Below are 23,420 nucleotides of genomic sequence, written 5' to 3'. Positions count from 1 at the left end.
ACCCCAAAAGGGCGCCAGGAAGACCCCAAAAAGACCCCAAAAAGCCCCAAAAAGGGCCCAGGGAGACCCCGAAAAGCGCCCCCGGGAGACCCCAAAAGGGCCCAGGAAGACCCCAAAAAGACCCCAAAAAGCCCCAAAAAGGGCCCAGGGAGACCCCGAAAAGCGCCCCCGGGAGACCCCAAAAGGGCCCAGGAAGACCCCAAAAAGACCCGAAAAGGGCCCCCAGGAGACCCCAAAAAACCCCCGGAAGACCCCAAAAGGGCTCCAGAAAGACCCCAAAAAGCCCCAGGGAGACCCCAAAAGGGCCTCAGTGAGACCCCAAAAATCCCCAGGGAGACCCCAAAAGGGCCCAGGAAGACCCCAAAAAGCCCCGGGAGGACCCCGAAAAGCCCCCAGGAAACCCCAAAAGGGCCCCAAAAAGACCCCAAAAGGCCCCAGGGAGACCCCAAAAGGGCCCAGGAAGACCCCAAAAAGACCCCAAAAAAGACCCGAAAAGGGCCCCAGGAGACCCCAAAAGGGCCCAGGAAGACCCCAAAAAGACCCAAAAAGCCCCGAAAAGGCCCCTGGGAAGACCCCAAAAGGGCCCCGGGAAGACCCCAAAAAGACCCCAAAAAGACCCCCAAAAGGGCCCAGGAAGACCCCCAAAAAGACCCCAAAAAGACCCCAAAAGGGCCCAGGAAGACCCCAAAAGGGCCCAGGAAGACCCCAAAAAGACCCCAAAAAGACCCCAAAAGGGCTCCAGGAAGACCCCAAAAAGACCCCAAAAAGCCCCAAAAAGGGCCCAGGGAGACCCTGAAAAGCGCCCCCGTGAGACCCCAAAAGGGCCCCAGGGAGACCCCAAAAGGGCCCAGGAAGACCCCAAAAAGACCCCAAAAAGACCCGAAAAGGGCCCCAGGAGACCCCAAAAGGGCCCCAGGGAGACCCCAAAAAGCCCCCAGGGAGACCCCAAAAGGGCCCAGGAAGACCCCAAAAAGACCCCAAAAAGACCCGAAAAGGGCCCCAGGAGACCTCAAAAGGGCCCAGGAAGACCCCAAAAAGACCCCAAAAAGACCCCAAAAAGCCCCCGGGAGACCCCAAAAGGGCCCAGGAAGACCCCAAAAAGACCCCAAAAAGCCCCCGGGAGACCCCAAAAGGGCCCAGGAAGACCCCAAAAAGACCCCAAAAAGACCCCAAAAGGGCCCAGGAAGACCCCAAAAGGGCCCAGGAAGACCCCAAAAAGACCCCAAAAAGACCCCAAAAGGGCTCCAGGAAGACCCCAAAAAGACCCCCAAAAAGCCCCAAAAAGGGCCCAGGGAGACCCTGAAAAGCGCCCCCGTGAGACCCCAAAAGGGCCCCAGGGAGACCCGAAAAGGGCCCCAGGAGACCCCAAAAGGGCCCCAGGGAGACCCCAAAAAGCCCCCAGGGAGACCCCAAAAGGGCCCAGGAAGACCCCAAAAAGACCCCAAAAAGACCCGAAAAGGGCCCCCAGGAGACCTCAAAAGGGCCCAGGAAGACCCCAAAAAGACCCCAAAAAGACCCCAAAAAGCCCCCGGGAGACCCCAAAAGGGCCCAGGAAGACCCCAAAAAGACCCCAAAAAGCCCCCGGGAGACCCCAAAAGGGCCCAGGAAGACCCAAAAGGGCCCAGGAAGACCCCAAAAAGACCCCAAAAAGACCCCAAAAAGCCCCCGGGAGACCCCAAAAGGGCCCAGGAAGACCCCAAAAGGGCCCAAGAAGACCCCAAAAAGCCCCCCGGGAGATGCCGAGCCCCCTCCTCCTGGGGACCCTAATAAAAAAAAGGGGGGGTTTAGGTCAAAGATATGGGATTTCCTTCTGGGGAGGGCCCGAAATCCCCCAAAGTGACCCCAGAATTAGTGAGGCAGACCCCAAAATCACCCTGGTGGCCCCAAAATCCCTCAGACTGACCCAAAGTGTCCCTGGGAGGGCTCCAAATCCCCCCCCCCGGGGACCCCAACCCCCCCCCATTGAGCCCCCAAATCCCCCCCGGGACCCCAAATCCCCCCTAGTGAGCCCCAAATCCCCCCAGGACCCCAAAACCCCCCTCTGGGGACCCCAAATCCCTCCCGAAGAGCCCCAAATCCCCCCCCCCGGGGACCCCAAATTGCCCCTGGGGACCCCCAAATCCCCCCCAGGGACCCCAGCCCCCCCCCGAAGAGCCCCAAATCCCCCCCCCAGGGACCCCAAATCCCCCCTGGAGAGCCCCAAATCCCCCTTAATGAGCCCCAAATCCCCCCCCCCAGGGACCCCAAATCCCCCCTGGGGACCCCCAAATCCCCCCTTGGGAACCCCCCCCCCCCCCCGGGGAGCCCCAACCCCCCCCCAGGGACCCCAAATCCCCCCTGGAGAGCCCCAAATCCCCCTTAATGAGCCCCAAATCCCCCCCCCCAGCACCCCAAATCCCCCCCCGGGACCCCAAATCCCCCCTGGGGACCCCAAATCCCCCTTTGGGAACCCCCCCCCCCCCCCCGGGGAGCCCCAACCCGCCCCCAGGGACCCCCAAATCCCGCGGGGGGGACCCCAAAATCCCTCTCAGAGCCCCCCCAACCCACCCAAGGGACCCCCCCCCAAGCCCCCCGGGACCCCCCCCCCCCAATCCCTCCCTTTCGGGGTCCCTATAGGGTTTGGGGGGGGGGGGGGGCTTTTGGGGGGGGGGGTCTCGGGGGGTCCTGGCCCCCCCGTGGCCCCCCCCCTGACGCCCCCCCCAGCAGGTGACTGTCCCCCGGCGGGGGCCCCGGCCGGGGGGGTGACGACGGGGGGGGGGCCGGTGGCGGGGGGGCCGAGGTGGGGGTGCGCTGCGGCCCCGGGCTGCAGCTCCTGGGCCCCCCCCGGCGGCGCTGCCTGGACACGGGGGCGGTGGTCGGGGCCCGAGCCCAGCTGCCGGCGTGAGTGGCCCCAAATCCCCCCGCCCCATTTCCCTGTGTCCCCATAACCCCCCCCGGCCCCATGTCCCCATAACCCCCTGTCCCCATATCCCCATGTCCCCATGTCCCCATAACCCCATATCCCCATGTCCCCATGTCCCCATGTCCCCATAACCCCCCCGGCCCCATGTCCCCATAACCCCCCGGCCCCGTATCCCAATGCCCCCATGTCCCCCTGTCCCCACACCCCAACGTCCCCATAACCCTATACCCCGATGTCCCCACATCCCCACACCCCAATGTCCCCCTGCCCCCATATCCCAGTTTCCCCATATCCTGGTGTCCCCACACCCCCAATATCCCCACACCCCAATGTCCCCATAACCACACACCCCAGTGTCCCCGTGTCCCCATAACCCTATGTCCCCCTGTCCCCACACCCCAACGTCCCCATAACCCTATACCCCGATTCGTCCCCACGTCCCCACACCCCAATGTCCCCCTGCCCCCATATCCAGTTTCCCCATATCCTGGTGTCCCCACACCCCAATATCCCCACACCCCAATGTCCCCATAACCCCCCACCCCAATATCCCCATAACCCCACGCCCCAATGTCCCAATATCCCCATAACCCCATATCCCAATGTCCCCATAACCTCACACCCCAGTGTCCCCATACCCCAATGTCCCCATAACCCCACACCCCAATGTCCCAATATCCCCATAACCCCACACCCCAATATCCCCATACCCCAACATCCCCATAACCCCACACCCCAATGTCCCCAATATCCCCATAACCCCCCCACCCCAATGTCCCCACACCCCAATGCACCCACACCCCAATATCCCTATATCCCAATGCCCCCATAACCCCACACCCCAATGACCCTATAACCCCATATCCCAATGTCCCCACACCCCAATATCCCGACACCCCAATGTCCCCATAACCCCACACCCCAATATCCCAGTGTCCCCATAACCCTGCATCCCCATAACCCCCCACCCCAATGTCCCCACACCCCAATGTCCCCATAACCCCCCACCCCAATATCCCCATAACCCCACGCCCCAATGTCCCAATATCCCCATAACCCCATACCCCAATATCCCCATAACCCCATACCCCAACATCCCCATAACCCCCCCACCCCAATGTCCCCACACCCCAACGTCCCTATAACCCAATATCCCTATACCCCAATATCCCCATAACCCCACACCCCAATGTCCCAACGTCCCCATAACCCCACACCCCAATGTCCCCACACCCCAATATCCCTATACCCCAATATCCCCATAACCCCACACCCCAGTGTCCCCACACCCCAATGTCCCCACACCCCAACGTCCCCATAACCCCACACCCCAATGCCCCCATACCCCAATATCCCCATAACCCCGCACCCCAATATCCCTATACCCCAATATCCCCATAACCCCGCACCCCAATGTCCCCCCCCCCCAAATTCCCCCGTAACCCCCCCGCGCCCCCCAGACCCCTTCTCCTTCGACACCCCCGAGGACGTCACGGCGGGGCTGGGCGCCTCCTTCGCCGCCCTCCTGGAGCGAGCGGGGGCCCACGGCGACAACAGTGAGTGCCCCCCCCCCCCGCCCCCCCGCCCCTGCCCCCGTGATGACGTCATCGTGACATCATCGTGACGTCATCGTGACGTCACGCAGGCTCGTCGCTGGGCCGCCGCGTGGTGCTGAGCCGCTCGGGGGCCCTGCACGTCTACCTCCTCCTCGACGCCTCCGGCAGCGTCGGGCCCCGACGCCTTCAGCACGCTGCAGCGCGGCGCCGCCGCCCTCGTCGATAGGGTGGGGGGGCTTGGGGGGGGGGGCCGGGGGGGGGGTTGGGGTCGGGGGGGGGTCGGGGGGGGTCGGGGGAGTCGGGGTTGGGGGGTTTGGGGTCGGGGGTTTGGGGTCTGGGGGCTTGGTTGTGTTGGGGTTGGGAGGCTCCAGTTGGGGTTGGGGGGCTCCGGTTGGGGTTGGGGGGCTCCAAATAGGGTCTGGGGGCTCCAAATAGGGTCTGGGGGCTTTGGGGGGGGCCCGGGGGGGGTTTGGGGTCGGGGTTGGGGTCAGGGGATTCGGGGGCGGGGGGTTTGGGGTCGGGGGGTTGGGGTCTGGGGGCTTGGTTGAGTTGGGGTTGGGAGGTTCCGGTTGGGGTTGGGGGGCTCCGGTTGGGGTTGGGGGCTCCAAATAGGGTCTGGGGGGCTTTGGGGGGGGCTTTGAGGGGGCCGGGGGGGGCTTGGGGGAGGTTGGGGGGGGTTCGGGGTCAACGGGAGTCGGGGTTGGGGGGTTTGGGTCGGGGGTTTGGGGTCTGGGGGTCTTGGTTGAGTTGGGGTTGGGAGGCTCCAGTTGGGGTTGGGGGGCTCTGGTTGGGGCTGGGGGGCTCTAAATAGATTCTGGGGGCTCCAAATAGGGTCTGGGGGCTCGGGGGGGGGGGCTTGGGGGAGGTTGGGGGGGATTTGGGGTCAATGGGAGTGGGGGTTGGGGGGTTTGGGGTCGGGGGTTTGGGGTCTGGGGGCTTGGTTGAGTTGGGGTTGGGAGGCTCCGGTTGGGGTTGGGGGGCTGCAGTTGGGGCTGGGGGGCTCTAAATAGATTCTGGGGGCTCCAAATAGGGTCTGGGGGGCTTTGGGGGGGGGGCTTTGGGGGGGCCTGGGGGGGCTTGGGGGAGGTTGGGGGGGGTTTGGGGTCAACGGGAGTCGGGGTTGGGGGGTTTGGGGTCTGGGGTCTTGGTTGAGTTGGGGTTGGGAGGCTCCAGTTGGGGTTGGGGGGCTCCAGTTGGGGTTGGGGGGCTCCGGTTGGGGTTGGGGGGCTCCAAATAGGGTCTGGGGTCCTCGGGGGGGGGGGTTGGGGAGGCGCGAGGTGATGTCACCGTGCCCCAAATGACGTCAGAGCTCCTCCGAGTGAGGTCAGGGCGCCCCAAATGAGGTTGGGACCCCCCGAGATGGGCCCAGGACCCCTCAAATGAGGTTGGGACACCCCAAGACGAGCCCAGGCCCCCCCAAGCTGAGCCCAGGCGCCCCCAAACGGCACGGGGCCCCCCCCCCAAAATGAGCCCAGCCCCCCCCCCGGCACGGTGCCAGCCCCCCGCCCGCCCGCAGCTGAGCAGCTTCGAGGTGCCGCTGCGTTTCGCCGCCGTCTCCTTCGGCAGCCGCGCGCGCGTCGCCGTCTCCACCGCCGAGGACGACTCGGCCGACGCCGACGAGGTCATCGAGCGCCTGCACAACATCACGCTGGCCGGTACGGCCCCCGGGGTGGGGGGGGTGACGGCGGGGCCGGGACCCCGTCGGGACCCCCGTTACCCACCCCATGTCCGTCCCCCCCCCCCGTAGAGCACGGCAACGCGACGGGCACCAACGCCGCGGGCGGCGCTGATGGAGGTCTACCACATGGTGCTCTACCACAAGGAGCGCGCCGCGCGCGCCGGGCAGCCCGACGCCTGGCGCCAGACGCGGCACGTGGTGTTCCTGATGACCGACGGTGGGCTTGGGGGGGGCTTCGGGGGGGGCTTACGGGGGGATTTGGGGGGATTTCGGGGTGTTTTGGGGGTCTCTGTTGACCCGTGTCCCGTAGGGTTGGGTCAACGTTGGAGGGAACCCATGGGAGGCAGTGGTCAAGATTGAGGACGTGGGGAATTGGGGGGTCTTTGGGGGGGGGTTGGGGTCTTCAGGGGTCTTTGGGGGGGCTTACAGGGGGATTTCAGGGGATTTCGGGGTGTTTTGGGGGGTCCCGTTGACCCGTGTCCCGTTGGGTTGGTCAACATTGGAGGGAGCCCATGGGAGGCAGCAGTCAAGATTGAGGACGTGGGGTCTTTGGGGGTCTTTGGGGGTGGGGGGTGGGGTCTTCAGGGGTCTTTGGGGGTCTTCGGGGGGGGTTTGGGGTCTTCGGGGGGTGTTTGGGGGGGTCTTCAAAGGTCTTCAGGGGTCTTTGGGGGTCTTTGGGGGTCTTTGGGGGGTCCCCGTTGACCCGTCCCGTAGGGTTGGTCAACGTTGGAGGGAACCCGCGGTAGGCGGAGGTCAAGATCGAGGACGTGGGGTCTTTGGGGGGGCTTCGGGGGGGGTCTTTGGGGGTGCTTCGGGGGGGTCTTTGGGGGATTTTGGGGGTCTTCGGGGGTCTTTGGGGGTCTTTGGGGGGTCCCCGTTGACCCATGTCCCGTTGGGTTGGCCAACGCTGGAGGGAACCCATGGGAGGCAACGGCCCGAGATCGAGGACGTGGGGTTTTGGGGGGGGGGGGGGGGATTTGGGGGGGGGTCTTCGGGGAGTTATGGGGGGGGTCTTCGGTGGGTTTTGGGGGGTTTTGGGGGGGTTTTGGGGGGGTCTCCATCGCCCCGTGCCCCGCAGGGAGGTTCAACGTCGGGGGCAACCCGCGGGAGGCGGTGGCCAAGATCGAGGACGCGCTGGAGATCGAGCCGGACCGCCGGGAATTTTTGGGTGGGCTTTGGGGGGGGCAACGGGGGGGGGGGGCGGGTGGGGGGGGGTCTGGGGGGGGTCTGGGGGGGGCATTCGGGGGGGGCATCGCGGGGGGGGTTGGGGGGCATCGGGGGGGGCTTTGGGTTACTGGGGGGGCTCTGGGGGGGTCTTTGGGGGGCTTGGGGGGGGGGTCTGGGGGGGGCTTTGGGGGGGGGCATCGCGGGGGGGTTGGGGGGGCATCGGGGGGGCTTTGGGTTATTTGGGGGGGCTCTGGGGGGGTCTTTTGGGGGGCTCGGGGGGGGGCTCGGGGGGGTCCCGAGGGTGCCCCTGGGGCCCCTCCGGGCAGGTTTAGGGCCCCGGAGGCCGCCCCCGCCCCCCCCCCCTCCGCCCTTTGCCCCCCCCCCCCGTTTGCTCTTGCGCCACCCTTGGGTGCCCCCCCCCCCCTGCCCCCCCCCCCCCCGCCCGCGCGGGTCGTGGCCCCCCGCTCGGCCTTGGCCTGGGCCCGGGCACGGAGCCGGCCCCCCGCCCCCCCCCCGGGGGGCTGCCCCCAGCCCCCCCCTTGGTGCCCCCAGACCCATTTTGGGTGCCCCCAGCCCCATTTTACACCCCCCCAGCCCCTCCCTAGCCCCCCCAGCTCTATTTTAGACCCCCCCCGACCCATTTTAGGCCCCCCCAGCCCCATTTTAGACCCCCCCATCCCCATTTAAGCCCCCCCAACCCCACTTTACACCCCCCATAGCCCCCCCTAGCCCCACTTCCCCCCCAGCCCCTCTCCAGCCCCCCCCAGCCCCACTTTACACCCCCCCAGCCCCATTTTAGACCCCCCCATCCCCATTTAAGCTCCCCCAACCCCACTTTACACCCCTCCAGCCCCCCCCAGCCCTGCTTTACACCCCCCCAGCCCCTCTCCAGCCCCCCCCCCCAGCCCCATTTTACACCCCGTGCCCCCCCCCCAGAGATCTACGCCTTCGGGGTGGGGGCGCTGGAGGTGGACCTGGTGGCGCTGGAGGCGGTGGCGACGCGGGGGCCGGAGCCCCACGCCTTCAAGCTGCAGGACGCCGCCGCGCTCGCCCGGACCCTGGAGGGGGCTCTGGCCGTCACCACCATCGGCGACCTCTGCGGGGTCATCGTGGGGGGGGACGCCGCCCGCCCCCCCCTGGCACGTCGTGCTGAGGGTGGGCGCCCGGGGACCCCTGGGGACATTGGGGGGGGCGACCCTTTGGGGCCATTGGGGGCCATTTGGGGCCGTTGGGGGTCATTGGGGATCATTGGGGGTCGTTGGGGGCTTTTGGGGGTCTTTGGGGGCCATTGGGGGGTCTTTGGGGGGTCTTTGGGGGCTGTTGGGGGTCATTGGGGGTTTTTGAGGGCCATTGGGGGCCTTTTTGGGTCTTTGGGGGTCTTTGGGGGGTCTTTGGGGGCCATTGGGGGCCATTGGGGGTCATTGGGGGTCGTTGGGGGCCATTGGGGGCCGTTGGGGGCCATTGGGGGTCTTTGGGGGTCATTGGGAGTCTTTGAGGGCCATTGGGGGTCTTTGGGAGCCATTGGGGGTCTTTGGGGGTCCTTTGGGGGTCTTTGGGGGCCATGGGGGGGACCCTTTGGGGTCGGGGGGGGCCATTGGGGACCATTGGGGGTCATTGGGGATCATTGGGGGTCATTGGGGGTCTTTGGGGGCCGTTGGGGGTCTTTGGGGCCATTGGGGGTCTTTGGAGGTCTTTGGGGGCCATGGGGGGGGACCCTTTGGGGTCGGTGGGGGGCCATTGGGGACCATTTGGGGTCATTGGGGATCATTGGAGGCCTTTGGGACTCTTTGGGGTCATTGGGGGCCTTTTGGGGTCTTTGGGGGCCTTTGGGGGTGTTTGGGGCCATTGGGGGCCTTTGGGGGCCATTGGGGGCCTTTGGGGGCCATTGGGGGCCGTTGGGGACCATTGGGGGCCATTGGGGGTCTTTGGGGCCATTGGGGGCCTTTGGGGGCCATTGGGGGTCATTGGGGGCCTTTGGGGGCCGTTGGGGGCCATTGGGGGTCTTTGGGGCCATTGGGGGTCTTTGGGGGCCATTGGGGGTCTTTGGGGGTCATTGGGGGCCGTTGGGGGCCATTGGGGGTCTTTGGGGGCCTTTGGGGGTCTTTGGGGCCATTGGGGGCCTTTGGGGGCCATTGGGGGTCATTGGGGGTCTTTGGGGGTCATTGGGGGTCTTTGGGGGTCATTGGGGGCCGTTGGGGGCCATTGGGGGCCATTGGGGGTCTTTGGGGCCATTGGGGGCCTTTGGGGGCCGTTGGGGGTCTTTGGAGGTCTTTGGGGGCCATTGGGGGCCATTGGGGGTCTTTGGGGGCCGTTGGGGGCCATTGGGGGCCGTTGGGGGCCATTGGGGGCCTTTGGGGGTCTTTGGGGGCCATTGGGGGTCTTTGGGGTCTTTTGGGGGTCTTTGGGGGCCTTTGGGACTCTTTGGGGTCTTTGGGGGCCTTTGGGGGTCTTTGGGGCCATTGGGGGTCGTTGGGGGTCTTTGGGGGTCATTGGGGGTCTTTTGGGGTCTTCGGGGGTCATTGGGGGTCTTCGGGGGCCATTGGGGGTCGTTGGGGGTCTTTGGGGGTCTTTGGGAGCCATAGGGAGGACCCTTTGGGGTCGGTGGGGGCCATTGGGGGCCCCACGACGTGTCCCGTCCCCCCCCCCCCCAGACCGGGGCGCGGCAGCGCTGCGGGGGGGGCCCTGGTGGGGGGCCGCTGGGTGCTGACGGCCGCGCACTGCTTCGTGGGGGCGCCGGGACCCCGCGCCTGGAGCGCCGAGCTGGGTACGGGGCCCCCGGGACCCCCCCCAGGGGACCCCAAAACCCTGACCCCATTACCCATGGGGACCCCAAAACCTGGACCCCATTGACCAAGGGGACCCCAAAATCCTGACCCCAATGCCCAGCGGGACCCCAAAATCCTGACCCCACTGCCCAAGGGGACCCCAAAACCCAGACCCCATTGACCAAGGGGACCCCAAAACCCAGACCCCAAAGCCCCTCAGGACCCCCACCCCCTTGCCCAAGGGGACCCCAAAACCCAGACCCCATTGACCAAGGGGACCCCAAAACCCAGACCCCAAAGCCCCTCAGGACCCCCACCCCATTGCCCAAGGGGACCCCAAAACCCAGACCCCAATGCCCCGGGAGACCCCAAAATCCTGACCCCAATGCCCCGGGGGACCCCAAAACCCAGACCCCATTGACCAAGGGGACCCCAAAACCCGGACCCCATTGACCAAGGGGACCCCAAAACCCTGACCCCAGTGCCCAGCGGGACCCCAAAACCCAGACCCCATTGACCAAGGGGACCCCAAAACCCGGACCCCATTGACCAAGGGGACCCCAAAACCCTGACCCCAGTGCCCAGCGGGACCCCAAAACCCAGACCCCATTGACCAAGGGGACCCCAAAACCCAGACCCCAAAGCCCCTCGGGACCCCCACCCCATTGCCCAAGGGGACCCCAAAACCCAGACCCCAATGCCCAGGGGGGACCCCAAAACCCAGGACCCCAAAGCCCCTCGGGACCCCCACCCCATTGACCAAGGGGACCCCAAGACCTGGACCCCATTGACCAAGGGGACCCCAAAACCCAGATCCCAATGCCCAGGGGGGACCCCAACATCCAGGACCCCAAAGCCCCTCGGGACCCCCACCCCATTGCCCAAGGGGACCCCAAAACCTGGACCCCATTGACCAAGGGGACCCCAAAACCCGGACCCCAAAGCCCCTCGGGACCCCCACCCCATTGCCCAAGGGGACCCCAAAACCCAGATCCCAATGCCCAGGGGGGACCCCAACATCCAGGACCCCAAAGCCCCTCGGGACCCCCACCCCATGGGGACCCCAAAACCCAGACCCCAAAGCCCCTCGGGACCCCCACCCCATTGCCCAAGGGGACCCCAAAACCTGGACCCCATTGACCAAGGGGACCCCAAAACCCAGGACCCCAAAGCCCCTCGGGACCCCCACCCCATTGACCAAGGGGACCCCGAAACCCAGACCCCAACGCCCCGGGGGACCCCAAAATCCAGGACCCCAAAGCCCCTCGGGACCCCCACCCCATTGACCAAGGGGACCCCAAAACCTGGACCCCATTGACCAAGGGGACCCCCAACATCCAGGACCCCAAAGCCCCTCGGAGACCCCACCCCATTGCCCAAGGGGACCCCAAAACCCTGACCCCACTGCCCCGGGGGACCCCAACATCCAGGACCCCAAAGCCCCTCGGGACCCCCCACCCCATTGCCCAAGGGGACCCCCAAAACCCAGATCCCAATGCCCCAGGGGACCCCAAAACCTGGACCCCATTGCCCAAGGGGACCCCAAAACCCAGACCCCATTGACCAAGGGGACCCCAAAGCCCCTCGGGACCCCCACCCCATGGGGACCCCAAAACCCAGACCCCACTGCCCAGGGGGGACCCCAACATCCAGGCCCCCCCCCCCCAATACCCCAGGGGACCCCAAAACCCCTCCCCTCCCCCCCCAACCCTTAGCCCCCCCCCCCCCCCCTTCCCCCAGGGAACCCAAATCCCCCAACCCCCCCCCCGACGCCCCGGGGGGGGACCCCAAACCCCCCTCCCTGACCCCCCCCCCCCCCGGGGATTTTGGGGTGCAGGGGGGGGGGCGGCAGGTCCCCATCCGGGCCTGGGTCCCCCACGAGGCCTTCGACGTGCGGGGGGGGGGCGGCGCGGGGGGGTCCCCGAGTTCTACGACTACGACGTGGCCCTGGTGGAGCTGGAGGGCGAGGTGGGCGCCCAGGGCCCCCCCTGGTGAGTTTTGGGGGTGCCATGGGGGGGGGGGGGGGCAAGACCAGCCCCCCCCCCCCCCTAATTTTTGCCCCCCCCCCCAAGGAGGGTCTGCGTCCCCTGCACCGAGGACGCCAACAGAGCCCTGAGGAAGCCCCCCGGGGACCCCGTGCGAGGAGCAAGGTGGGGGGGGGGAGGGTTTTTGGGGGGGGGGGAGGGTTTTTTGGGGGGGGTCCCCAGAGTTTTTGGGGGGGGTCCCGAGGCCTGGGGGGGCTGCTGCTGACCCCCCCCCCCCCCCCCCCCAGAGGCTGAGCTGCTGGGCCCGGCGCGGGTCCCCGCCGAGTTCGTGTCCCTGCAGGGGCAGCGGCTGCACGCCCGCGTCAGGGGGCTCGAGGAGGTGAGGGGCCGCGACCCACGGCGGGGCCCTGCCCCATAGCTCGGGGCCTGCCCCATAGCCCTGCCCCATAGCTCGGGGCCTGCCCCATAGCTCGGGGCCTGCCCCATAGCCCGGAGCCTGCCCCATAGCCTGGAGCCTGCCCCATAGCTCAGAGCCTGCCCCATAGCTCGGGGCCTGCCCCATAGCTCAGAGCCTGCCCCATAGCTCGGGGCCTGCCCCATAGCTCAGAGCCTGCCCCATAGCTCGGAGCCTGCCCCATAGCCCGGAGCCTGCCCCATAGCTCGGAGCCTGCCCCATAGCTCAGAGCCTGCCCCATAGCTCGGGGCCTGCCCCATAGCCCTGCCCCATAGCTCAGGGCCTGCCCCATAGCTCAGAGCCTGCCCCATAGCCCGGAGCCTGCCCCATAGCTCGGAGCCTGCCCCATAGCTCAGAGCCTGCCCCATAGCCCAGAGCCTGCCCCATAGCCCTGCCCCATAGCTCGGGGCCTGCCCCATAGCCCAGAGCCTGCCCCATAGCTCGGAGCCTGCCCCATAGCTCAGGGCCTGCCCCATAGCTCGGGGCCTGCCCCATAGCCCAGAGCCTGCCCCATAGCCCTGCCCCATAGCTCGGGGCCTGCCCCATAGCCCAGAGCCTGCCCCATAGCTCGGAGCCTGCCCCATAGCTCGGAGCCTGCCCCATAGCTTGGACCCTGCCCCATAGCTCGGAGCCTGCCCCATAGCTCAGAGCCTGCCCCATAGCTCGGAGCCTGCCCCATAGCTCAGGGCCTGCCCCATAGCTCAGACCCTGCCCCATAGCCTGGAGCCTGCCCCATAGTTCGGAGCCTGCCCCATAGCTCGGAGCCTGCCCCATAGCTCGGGGCCTGCCCCATAGCCCGGGGCCTGCCCCATAGCTCGGAGCCTGCCCCATAGCTCAGAGCCTGCCCCATAGCCCGGGGCCTGCCCCATAGCTCGGGGCCTGCCCCATAGCCCGGGGCCTGCCCCATAGCTCAGAGCCTGCCCCATAGCTCGGACCCTGCCCCATAGCCCGGGGCCTGCCCCATAGCCCTGCCCCATAGCCTGGACCCACAGCCCAGACCCATAGCGCAGACCCTGCCCCATAGCCTGGACCCTGCCCCATAGCTCGGACCCTGCCCCATAGCTCAGAGCCCTGCCCCATAGCCCGGGCCCTGCCCCATAGCTCGGGGCCTGCCCCATAGCTCAGAGCCTGCCCCATAGCTCAGAGCCTGCCCCATAGCTCGGGGCCTGCCCCATAGCTCGGAGCCTGCCCCATAGCTCGGGGCCTGCCCCATAGCACAGGGCCTGCCCCATAGCTCGGAGCCTACCCCATAGCTCGGACCCTGCCCCATAGCTCGGAGCCTGCCCCATAGCTCGGAGCCTGCCCCATAGCTCGGGGCCTGCCCCATAGCTCGGAGCCTGCCCCATAGCTCACAGCCTGCCCCATAGCCCTGCCCCATAGCTCGGGGCCTGCCCCATAGCTCGGACCCTGCCCCATAGCTCAGGGCCTGCCCCATAGCTCGGGGCCTGCCCCATAGCTCGGGGCCTGCCCCATAGCCGGGAGCCTGCCCCATAGCTCGGACCCTGCCCCATAGCTCGGACCCTGCCCCATAGCTCGGACCCTGTCCCATAGCTCGGAGCCTGCCCCATAGCCCGGAGCCTGCCCCATAGCCCGGGGCCTGCCCCATAGCCCTGCCCCATAGCTCGGGGCCTGCCCCATAGCCCGGGGCCTGCCCCATAGCCCTGCCCCATAGCCCGGAGCCTGCCCCATAGCCCGGACCCTGCCCCATAGCTCGGACCCTGCCCCATAGCTCAGAGCCTGCCCCATAGCTCGGAGCCTGCCCCATAGCCTGGACCCTGCCCCATAGCTCAGACCCTGCCCCATAGCTCAGAGCCTGCCCCATAGCTCGGAGCCTGCCCCATAGCTCAGACCCTGCCCCATAGCTCGGAGCCTGCCCCATAGCCCGGAGCCTGCCCCATAGCTCGGAGCCTGCCCCATAGCTCGGACACTGCCCCATAGCTCGGAGCCTGCCCCATAGCCTGGAGCCTGCCCCATAGCTCGGACCCTGCCCCATAGCTCAGGGCCTGCCCCATAGCTCGGACCCTGCCCCATAGCTCAGAGCCTGCCCCATAGCTCGGACCCTGCCCCATAGCTCGGAGCCTGCCCCATAGCTCGGGGCCTGCCCCATAGCTCGGACCCTGCCCCATAGTTCAGAGCCTGCCCCATAGCCCTGCCCCATAGCTCGGAGCCTGCCCCATAGCTCAGAGCCTGCCCCATAGCTCGGAGCCTGCCCCATAGCCTGGACCCTGCCCCATAGCTCAGAGCCTGCCCCATAGCTCGGAGCCTGCCCCATAGCTCGGGGCCTGCCCCATAGCTCAGAGCCTGCCCCATAGCCTGGACCCTGCCCCATAGCTCAGAGCCTGCCCCATAGCTCGGAGCCTGCCCCATAGCTCGGGGCCTGCCCCATAGCTCGGGGCCTGCCCCATAGCCCTGCCCCATAGCCCGGAGCCTGCCCCATAGCTCGGAGCCTGCCCCATAGCTCAGATCCTGCCCCATAGCCCAGAGCCTGCCCCATAGCCCGGGGCCTGCCCCATAGCCCGGATCCTGCCCCATAGCTCGGAGCCTGCCCCATAGCTCAGAGCCTGCCCCATAGCCCGGACCCTGCCCCATAGCCCGGGGCCTGCCCCATAGCCCGGATCCTGCCCCATAGCTCAGATCCTGCCCCATAGCTCAGATCCTGCCCCATAGCCCGGACCCTGCCCCATAGCCCGGGGCCTGCCCCATAGCCCGGAGCCTGCCCCATAGCTCGGAGCCTGCCCCATAGCTCGGAGCCTGCCCCATAGCCCGGAGCCTGCCCCATAGCTCAGACCCTGCCCCATAGCTCGGAGCCTGCTCCATAGCTCAGAGCCTGCCCCATAGCCCGGGGCCTGCCCCATAGCTCAGAGCCTGCCCCATAGCTCGGAGCCTGCCCCATAGCTCAGGGCCTGCCCCATAGCTCGGAGCCTGCCCCATAGCTCAGACCCTGCCCCATAGCTCAGAGCCTGCCCCATAGCTCGGAGCCTGCCCCATAGCTCAGACCCTGCCCCATAGCTCGGAGCCTGCCCCATAGCCCGGAGCCTGCCCCATAGCTCGGAGCCTGCCCCATAGCTCGGACACTGCCCCATAGCTCGGAGCCTGCCCCATAGCCCGGAGCCTGCCCCATAGCTCGGAGCCTGCCCCATAGCTCGGACACTGCCCCATAGCTCGGAGCCTGCCCCATAGCCTGGAGCCTGCCCCATAGCTCGGACCCTGCCCCATAGCTCAGGGCCTGCCCCATAGCTCGGACCCTGCCCCATAGCTCAGAGCCTGCCCCATAGCTCGGACCCTGCCCCATAGCTCGGAGCCTGCCCCATAGCTCGGGGCCTGCCCCATAGCTCGGACCCTGCCCCATAGTTCAGAGCCTGCCCCATAGCCCTGCCCCATAGCTCGGAGCCTGCCCCATAGCTCAGAGCCTGCCCCATAGCCCGGAGCCTGCCCCATAGCACGGACCCATAGCCTGGACCCTGCCCCATAGCTCGGGGCCTGCCCCATAGCTCAGAGCCTGCCCCATAGCTCGGGGCCTGCCCCATAGCTCGGAGCCTGCCCCATAGCTCAGAGCCTGCCCCATAGCCCGGAGCCTGCCCCATAGCTCGGGGCCTGCCCCATAGCCCGGACCCTGCCCCATAGCCCTGCCCCATAGCCCGGACCCACAGCCCTGCCCCACACCTCAGCCCCTGCCCCACATCCCAAGCCCTGCCCCACACCCTGACCCCCTGCCCCCCACCCCTGCCCCACACCCCCGCCCCCCACCCCCCAACTGCCCCAGGGACCACCCGAGTGCGCGGCAGGAGGGTGGGGGGGGGGCACCCACGGACGGGGGCAGGGTTTGGGGTGGGGGTGGGGGGGGCAGCACCCATGGGTGCCGTGCCCCCCCCCAGCGGGCCGCCTGCGTGGCGGACGCGGTGCAGCTGGGGGCGCCCCCCCGCCAACGCCTCGCTGGGGGCCGCCGTCACCCCCCGCTTCCTCTGCTCCGGGCCCGAGGGCGGCGAGCGCCAGGAGGTGGCCTGCAAAGGTCCCCGACGGGTCCCCGACGTGTCCCCAACGTGTCCCCAACGTGTCCCCCCCCCGGCGGGTCCCCAACGTGTCCCCAACGTGTCCCCAACGTGTCCCCCCCCCGGCGGGTCCCCAACGTGTCCCCAACGTGTCCCCAACGTGTCCCCCCCTGGGGTCCCCAAGTCCCCGGGTCCCCCCCGTCCCGCCGTCCTCGCGTCCCCGCGTCCCCGTATCCCAGTGCCCCTGCTTTCTCCTGTCCCCGGATCCTGGTGTCCCCATGTCCCCATGTCCCCATATCCCCATGTCCCCATGTCCCCAATGTCCCCGTGTCCCCACATCCCCGTGTCCCCGTGTCCCCATATCCCCTATCCCCGTATCCCAGTGCCCCCATTTTCCCCTGTCCCCATATCCCAGTGTCCCGGTGTCCCCATGTCCCCCTGTCCCCTTATCGCAGTGTCCCCATGTCCCCAATGTCCCCGTGTCCCCCTGTCCCCGTGTCCCCATGTCCCCATATCCCCTATCCCCGTATCCCAGTGCCCCCATTTTCCCCTGTCCCCATATCCCAGTGTCCCGGTGTCCCCATGTCCCCCTGTCCCCTTATCGCAGTGTCCCCATGTCCCCAATGTCCCCGTGTCCCCATGTCCCCTATCCCCATATCCCAGTGCCCTCATGTCCCCATGTCCCCCTGTCCCCAATGTCCCCAAATCCCCCCGTCCCCCCATCCCCATGTCCCCAACGATGTCCCCCGTCCCCAAATCCCCATCCCCAATGTCCCCCCGTCCCCAAACCCCCATGTCCCTGTGTCCCCCTGTCCCCAACTCCCCCCGTCCCCCTGTCCCCATGTCCCCAACGTCCCCGCGTCCCCGTCCCCAGGCGAGTCGGGCAGCTCGCTCTTCCTCGAGCGCCGTCACCCGCTTCATCCAGGTGAGACGGGCGGGGGCCACCAACGGCCCCCCCGGGGGGGGCCCCAACCCCGGGGGTCCCCCCCGGGACCCCCCCCCTCCAGGGTCCCCAACCCCGGGGGTCCCCAACCCCAAGGGTCCCCCCCTGGGGGTCCCCAACCCCAAGGGTCCCCCCCTAGGGGTCCCCAACCTGGGGGGTCCCCACCCAGGGGTGCCCAACCCCAAGGGTCCCCCCCTGGGGGTCCCCACCCGGGGGTCCCCAACCCGGGGGTCCCCACCCAGGGGTCCCCCCCCCCGGGGGGTCCCCACCCCCACGCCCCCCTGTCCCTGCCCCACAGGTGGGGGTGCTGAGCTGGGGCACCTTCGACCCGTGCCGGGGGGGGGGGGCGCGACGCCGAGGGGCGGCCGCTGCGCGCCCCGGCCCCCCCCCGGCCACCAGCCCCGCGACTTCCACGTCAGCCTCTTCCGCGTCCAGCCCTGGCTGCGCCGCCACCTGGGGGGGGTCCTGCGCTTCGCCCCCCTGCGCGCCCCATAGCCGGACCCCCGGCAGGACCCCCGGGCCTGGGTCCTGCGGGGGGCCCCACGGCGGGACCCACGGCGGGACCCACGGCGGCTCCTGTGGGGGCATCCGTGCTGGGACCCATAGCCGGACCCATAGCCGGACCCATAGCGGGACCCATAGCCGGACCCATAGCCAGACCCCTAGTGTGACCCATAGCGGGACCCATAGCGGGACCCTCATTGTGACCCCCAATAGGACCCGTGGTGTGGCCCCATAGCCGGACCCCCAGCCGGACCCATAGCGGGTCCTACGGGGGGGCCCCATAGCCGGACCCACACCTGGACCCATAGCCGGACCCACAGCCAGACCCATAGCAGGACCCACAGTGACCCATAGCAGGACCCGTTGTGGGCCCCATAGCCGGACCCATAGCGGGTCCTACGGGGGGCCTCATAGCTGGACCCACACCTGGACCCATAGCTGGACCCATAGCCGGACCCCAGCCAGACCCCGTAGTGGGACCCATAGCCAGACCCATAGCGGGACCCATAGCGGGACCCACAGTGACCCATAGCCAGACCTATAGCAGGACCCATAGCGGGACCCTCACTGTGACCCCCCCAAAAGGACCCGTGGTGTGGCCCCATAGCCAGACCCACAGCCGGACCCACAGTGACCCATAGCAGGACCTGTGGTGGGCCCCATAGCTGGACCCATACCTGGACCCATAGCGGGACCCATAGCCGGACCCACAGTGACCCATAGCAGGACCCATAGCCAGACCCATAGCTGGACCCCCACTGTGACCCCCAGCCAGACCCATAGCCGGACCCATGGTGGGCCCCATAGCCGGACCCATAGCAGGACCCATAGCAGGACCCATAGCCTGACCCATAGCGGGCCCCCCACTGTGATCCATGGCCGGACCCCATATTGGGACCCATAGCCTGACCCATAGCGGGACCCATAGCTGGACCCATAGCCGGACCCATAGCTGGACCCATAGCCGGACCCATAGCCGGACCCATAGCCTGACCCATAGCGGGACCCATAGCTGGACCCATAGCCGGACCCATAGCGGGACCCATAGCGGGACCCATAGCCTGACCCATAGCGGGACCCATAGCTGGACCCATAGCCGGACCCATATTGGGGACCCATAGCGGGACCCACAGCCAGACCCATAGCGGGACCCACAGCCAGACCCATAGCGGGCCCCCCCACTGCGACCCCCAGCCGGACCCCCCCCACGACCCCCCTAAGGACCCCACCACTTGGGACCCCCACCAGGCCCCCCCCCCCCGCCAGGCCCCCCCATCGGGACCCCCCCGTTATCCCCCCTCCCCCCCCGTGCCCCCCAATAAAGCCGTGCCCCCCCCCGCCCCCCCGATGCCGTGAACTTCCCCGACGGTGCCGCCCCTTCCCGGCAGAGCGGGGGCCGCCCCCCCCCCGCGGCCTGGCTGCGTGCCCAAGGGGGGGGGTGGGGGGGGGCAGGTGGGGCACCTGGGGGGGGGGGGAAATGCGTGGGGTGGGGGGGGCAGGGGGGGGATGTGTGGGGCTGGGGGGGGGGACCCCAAAGGTGTTATGGGGGCGGGGGGGGGGGGGGGCAAGGTGTTGTGAGGCTGGGGGGGGGGGCAATGGGGGCAGGTGGGGGGGCAATGGGGCTGGTGGGGGGGCAATGGGGCGGGTGGGGGGGCAATGGGGCAGGTGGGGGGGGCAATGGGGCGGGGGGGGCAATGGGGCAGGTGGGGGGGGCAATGGGGCGGGGGGGGGCAATGGGGCAGGTGGGGGGGGCAATGGGGCAGGTGGGGGGGGCAATGGGGCAGGGGGGGGCAATGGGGCAGGTGGGGGGGGGCAATGGGGCAGGTGGGGGGGGGCAATGAGGGCGGGTGGGGGGGCAATGGGGGTGGGGGGGGCAATGGGGCGGGTGGGGGGGGCAATGGGGCGGGGGGGGGGCAATGGGGCAGGTGGGGGGGGCAATGGGGAAGGTGGGGGGGCAATGGGGCAGGTGGGGGGGGGCGGGAGGCTCATTAGTGGTGTTAATTGGGTTAACGAGGCCTCGGTGGGGCCCACCTGGGGGGTGGGGTGGAGCTCGCTGTGGGGCAGCCCTGCCCCCCCCCAACCCCCCCCCAACCCCCCCCCCAGTGATTTCCTGCAACCCACGGGGGGGCCTCGTTTCGCAACCCCCCCCCCCCCCCCAGGCTCCGTGCCCGGCCCCATAGAGGTCAGCGGGCGGCCCGGGGGGCGGACACGGACCCAGCCCCATAGCGGGACCCACGGCCAGACCCAGCCCCATAGCGGGACCCACGGCCCGGACCCGGACCCACGGCCGGACCCAGCCCCATAGCGGGGACCCACGGCCGGACCCGGACCCACAGCGGGACCCACGGCCGGACCCAGCCCCATAGCGGGACCCACGGCCGGGACCCCCAGCCATGGCCGGAGCCCTGCTCGCCCTCCTGCTGCTGCTGCCCCCCCCTCGCAGCCGGTTGGTGCCCCCCCCCCCCCCCCAAATCCCCTGCCCCCACATCCCCCCCATAGCTGCCCCACATCCCCCCGTAGCTGCCCCACATCCCCCCCATAGCTGCCCCACATCCCCCCATAGCTGCCCCACCTAACGGCGTCCCCTGCCCCATAGCTGCCCCATAACTGCCCCCCAACCCCCCTGCCCCATAGCTGCCCCACATCCTGGTGTCCCCTGCCCCCATAGCTGCCCCATAACTGCCCCCCAACCTCTCTGCCCCATAGCTGCCCCATAGCTGCCCCACAACCCCGCTGCCCCATAACTGCCCCACGTCCCTGGTGTCCCCTGCCCCACAGCTGCCCCATAACTGCCCCCCACCCCCGCTGCCCCATAGCTGCCCCATAACTGCCCCCCAACCCCCCCTGCCCCACATCCGGTGCCCCCTGCCCCACAGCTGCCCCATAACCCCCCCCCCCCCATTTAACGCCCCCCCCCCCTCCCCACAGCCACCCCCGCGACCCCCGCGGCCGCCCCCACGACCCCCCCCGGCGACCCCCGAGCCCCCCCCGCTGCGACCCGGCGCTGGCGCCCATCTCGGGGGGGCTGGGGGGAGCTGGTGGGGGGGGGCGAGGCCCTGCGCTAACCGCTGCCCCCCCGGCACCGTCCCCGCGCGCCACCGGCCTGCGCCGCTGCACCCCCGGGGGGGGCTGGGAGCCGCTGCCGGGGGGGGGCCACCCCCCACTGCCGAGGTGGGTCCGGGGGGGGGGGGCTTTGGGGTCAAGGGGGGGGTTTGGGGGGTCTATGGGGGGGCTCTTAGGGTCAAGGGGGGGGGCTTTGGGGTCAAGGGGGGGGGTTGGGGGGGCTTGGGGGTCAAGGGGGGGGGCTTTGGGGTCAAGGGGGGGGTTTGGGGGTCTATGGGGGGGCTCTTAGGGTCAAGGGGGGGGCTTTGGGGTCAAGGGGGGGGGCTTTGGGGTCAAGGGGGGGGTTTGGGGGGTCTATGGGGGTCAAGGGGGGGGGGTTGGGGGGCTTGGGGGTCCAAGGGGGGGGGCTTTGGGGTCAATGGGGGGGCTTTGGGGTCATTGGGGGGGCTTTGGGGTCAATGGGGGGGCTTTGGGGTCAACTTGGGGGGGTTTGGGGGTCTATGGGGGTCAAGGGGGGGGGGTTGGGGGGGCTTTGGGGTCCAGGGGAGGGCTTTGGGGGTCTATGGGGGGGCTCTTAGGGTCAAGGGGGGGGGCTTTGGGGTCAAGGAGAGGGGTTTGGGGGGCTTTGGGATACGGGGGGGGGGCTGTTAGGGTCAAGGGGGGGATTTAGGGGTCTATAGGGGTCGATGGGGGGGGTTTGGGGTCAATGGGGGGGCTTTGGGGTCAACTTGGGGGGGGTTTGGGGGTCTATGGGGGTCAAGCGGGGGGGGTTTGGGGGGCTTTGGGGTCCAGGGGAGGGCTTTGGGGGTCTATGGGGGGGCTCTTAGGGTCAAGGGGGGGGGGGCTTTGGGGTCAAGGGGTGGGGTTGGGGGGCTTTGGGATACGGGGGGGGCTGTTAGGGTCAAGGGGGGGCTTTAGGGGTCTATAGGGGTCGATGGGGGGGGCTGTTAGGGTCACTGGGGGGGGCTTTGGGGTCATTGGGGGGGCTTTGGGGTCAAGGGGGGGGGGTTTAGGGGGCTTTGGGGTCCAGGGGAGGGCTTTGGGGGGTCTATGGGGGGGCTCTTAGGGTCAAGGGGGGGGGGGCTTTGGGGTCAACTTGGGGGGGTTTGGGGTCTATGGGGGTCGATGGGGGGGGGCTGTTAGGGTCTATGGGGGGGGGCTTTGGGGTCATTGGGGGGGCTTTGGGGTCAATGAGGGGGGTTTTTGGGGTCAAGGGGGGGGGTTTGGGGGGCTTTGGGGTCCAGGGGAGGGCTGCTGGGGTCTATGGGGGGGCTCTTAGGGTCAAGGGGGGGGGCTTGGGGGGTCTATGGGGGGGGGGTTTGGGGGTCTATGGGGGTCAAGGGGGGGGTTTGGGGTCAAGGGGGGGGGTTGGGGGGCTTTGGGATACGGGGGGGGGGCTGTTAGGGTCAAGGGGGGGCTTTAGGGGTCTATAGGGGTCAATGGGGGGGGTTGGGGTCAATGGGGGGGGGGTTTGGGGTCAATGGGGGGGGTTTGGGGTCTATGGAGGTCAAAGGGGAGGCTTGGGGGGTCTTTGGGGGGTCAATGGGGGGGCCTTGGGGGGTCCCTTAGGGGGTCTGGGGGGGGGGGGGCAGGCTTGGGGGGTCCTTTGGGGGGGGGGGGTCTTGGGGGCTGGGGGGTCCTCGGGAAGTCTCTTCTGGGGGGGGGTTTCGGGGAGGGGGTCTTTGGGGGCTGGGGGCCTTTGGGGGGGGGTTGGGGGTCCCTTAGGGGGGGCCTGGGGGGGGGTCTGGGGGTTTGGGGGTCTTCCTTTAAGGGGTCTGGGGGGGGGGGTCACCGCGGGGGTCCCGGGTGCTGACGCCCCCCCCCCCCAGCCGTGTGGTGCCCGGCGCCGCTGGAGTTCGACCACGGCTGGTTCTGGCCCGCGGGGGGGGGCGCCACCGGCCCGGCTCCCGCCTGGAGTTCGGCTGCTTCGAGGGCTTCGTCCTGCGGGGACCCCGAAACCGCACCCTGCGGCCCGGGGGGGCGCTGGGGGGGGGGGGCTCCATGCCCGTCTGCGACGATGAGAGGTTAGCTTGGGGGGGGCCCCGAAACCCCCAAAACGGCCCCAAAACGGCCCCAAAACGGCCCCAAAACCCCAAAACGGCCCCAAAAAACCCCCAAAACGGCCCCAAAAACCCCAAAACGGCCCCCAAAATGGCCCCAAAAACCCCAAACGGCCCCCAAATGGCCCCCAAAACCCCAAACGGCCCCAAAATGGCCCCCAAAATGGCCCCAAAACAGCCCCCAAAAACCCCAAACGGCCCCAAAATGGCCCCCAAAACCCCAAAATGGCCCCAAAATGGCCCCGAAAACCCCAAAAATGGCCCCAAAATGGCCCCCAAAACCCCAAAACGGCCCCAAAATGGCCCCAAAAAACCGCAAAATTGGCCCCAAAATGGCCCCAAAACGGCCCCCAA

The 23,420-nt window shown here is 68.8% G+C and overlaps 1 protein-coding gene and 1 long non-coding RNA gene across 2 annotated transcripts; both read left to right on the top strand.

The window, feature by feature from the left end:
* Nucleotides 1–2,706: 2,706 nt before the first annotated feature.
* On the top strand, nucleotides 2,707–18,087 carry LOC308186648 (complement C2-like; the record flags this gene model as incomplete). The annotated part of the gene is given in 23 exon segments (XM_080608771.1): nucleotides 2,707–2,759; nucleotides 2,762–2,845; nucleotides 2,847–2,880; nucleotides 4,363–4,458; nucleotides 4,548–4,682; nucleotides 5,980–6,113; nucleotides 6,206–6,353; nucleotides 7,215–7,304; nucleotides 8,240–8,433; nucleotides 8,435–8,458; nucleotides 9,955–9,975; nucleotides 9,977–10,067; nucleotides 11,906–12,059; nucleotides 12,141–12,186; nucleotides 12,188–12,218; nucleotides 12,341–12,410; nucleotides 12,412–12,432; nucleotides 16,383–16,516; nucleotides 17,371–17,408; nucleotides 17,410–17,421; nucleotides 17,738–17,776; nucleotides 17,778–17,822; nucleotides 17,824–18,087. Coding segments are annotated over 23 exon segments (1,805 nt in total), but the record flags the coding sequence as incomplete, so codon positions are not given.
* A 2,071-nt stretch (nucleotides 18,088–20,158) lies between these two features.
* LOC308186649 lies at nucleotides 20,159–23,045 on the top strand. The gene is made up of 3 exons (XR_013944174.1): nucleotides 20,159–20,389; nucleotides 20,872–21,114; nucleotides 22,836–23,045. It is a non-coding gene; the product is annotated as an uncharacterized lncRNA (long non-coding RNA).
* Nucleotides 23,046–23,420: the final 375 nt, after the last annotated feature.

Source organism: Anser brachyrhynchus (genome assembly GCF_964034855.1).
Source record: "Anser brachyrhynchus genome assembly, contig: SCAFFOLD_588, whole genome shotgun sequence".
Taxonomy (NCBI): domain Eukaryota; kingdom Metazoa; phylum Chordata; class Aves; order Anseriformes; family Anatidae; genus Anser; species Anser brachyrhynchus.
This window is presented reverse-complemented; position numbering and strand designations above follow the sequence as displayed.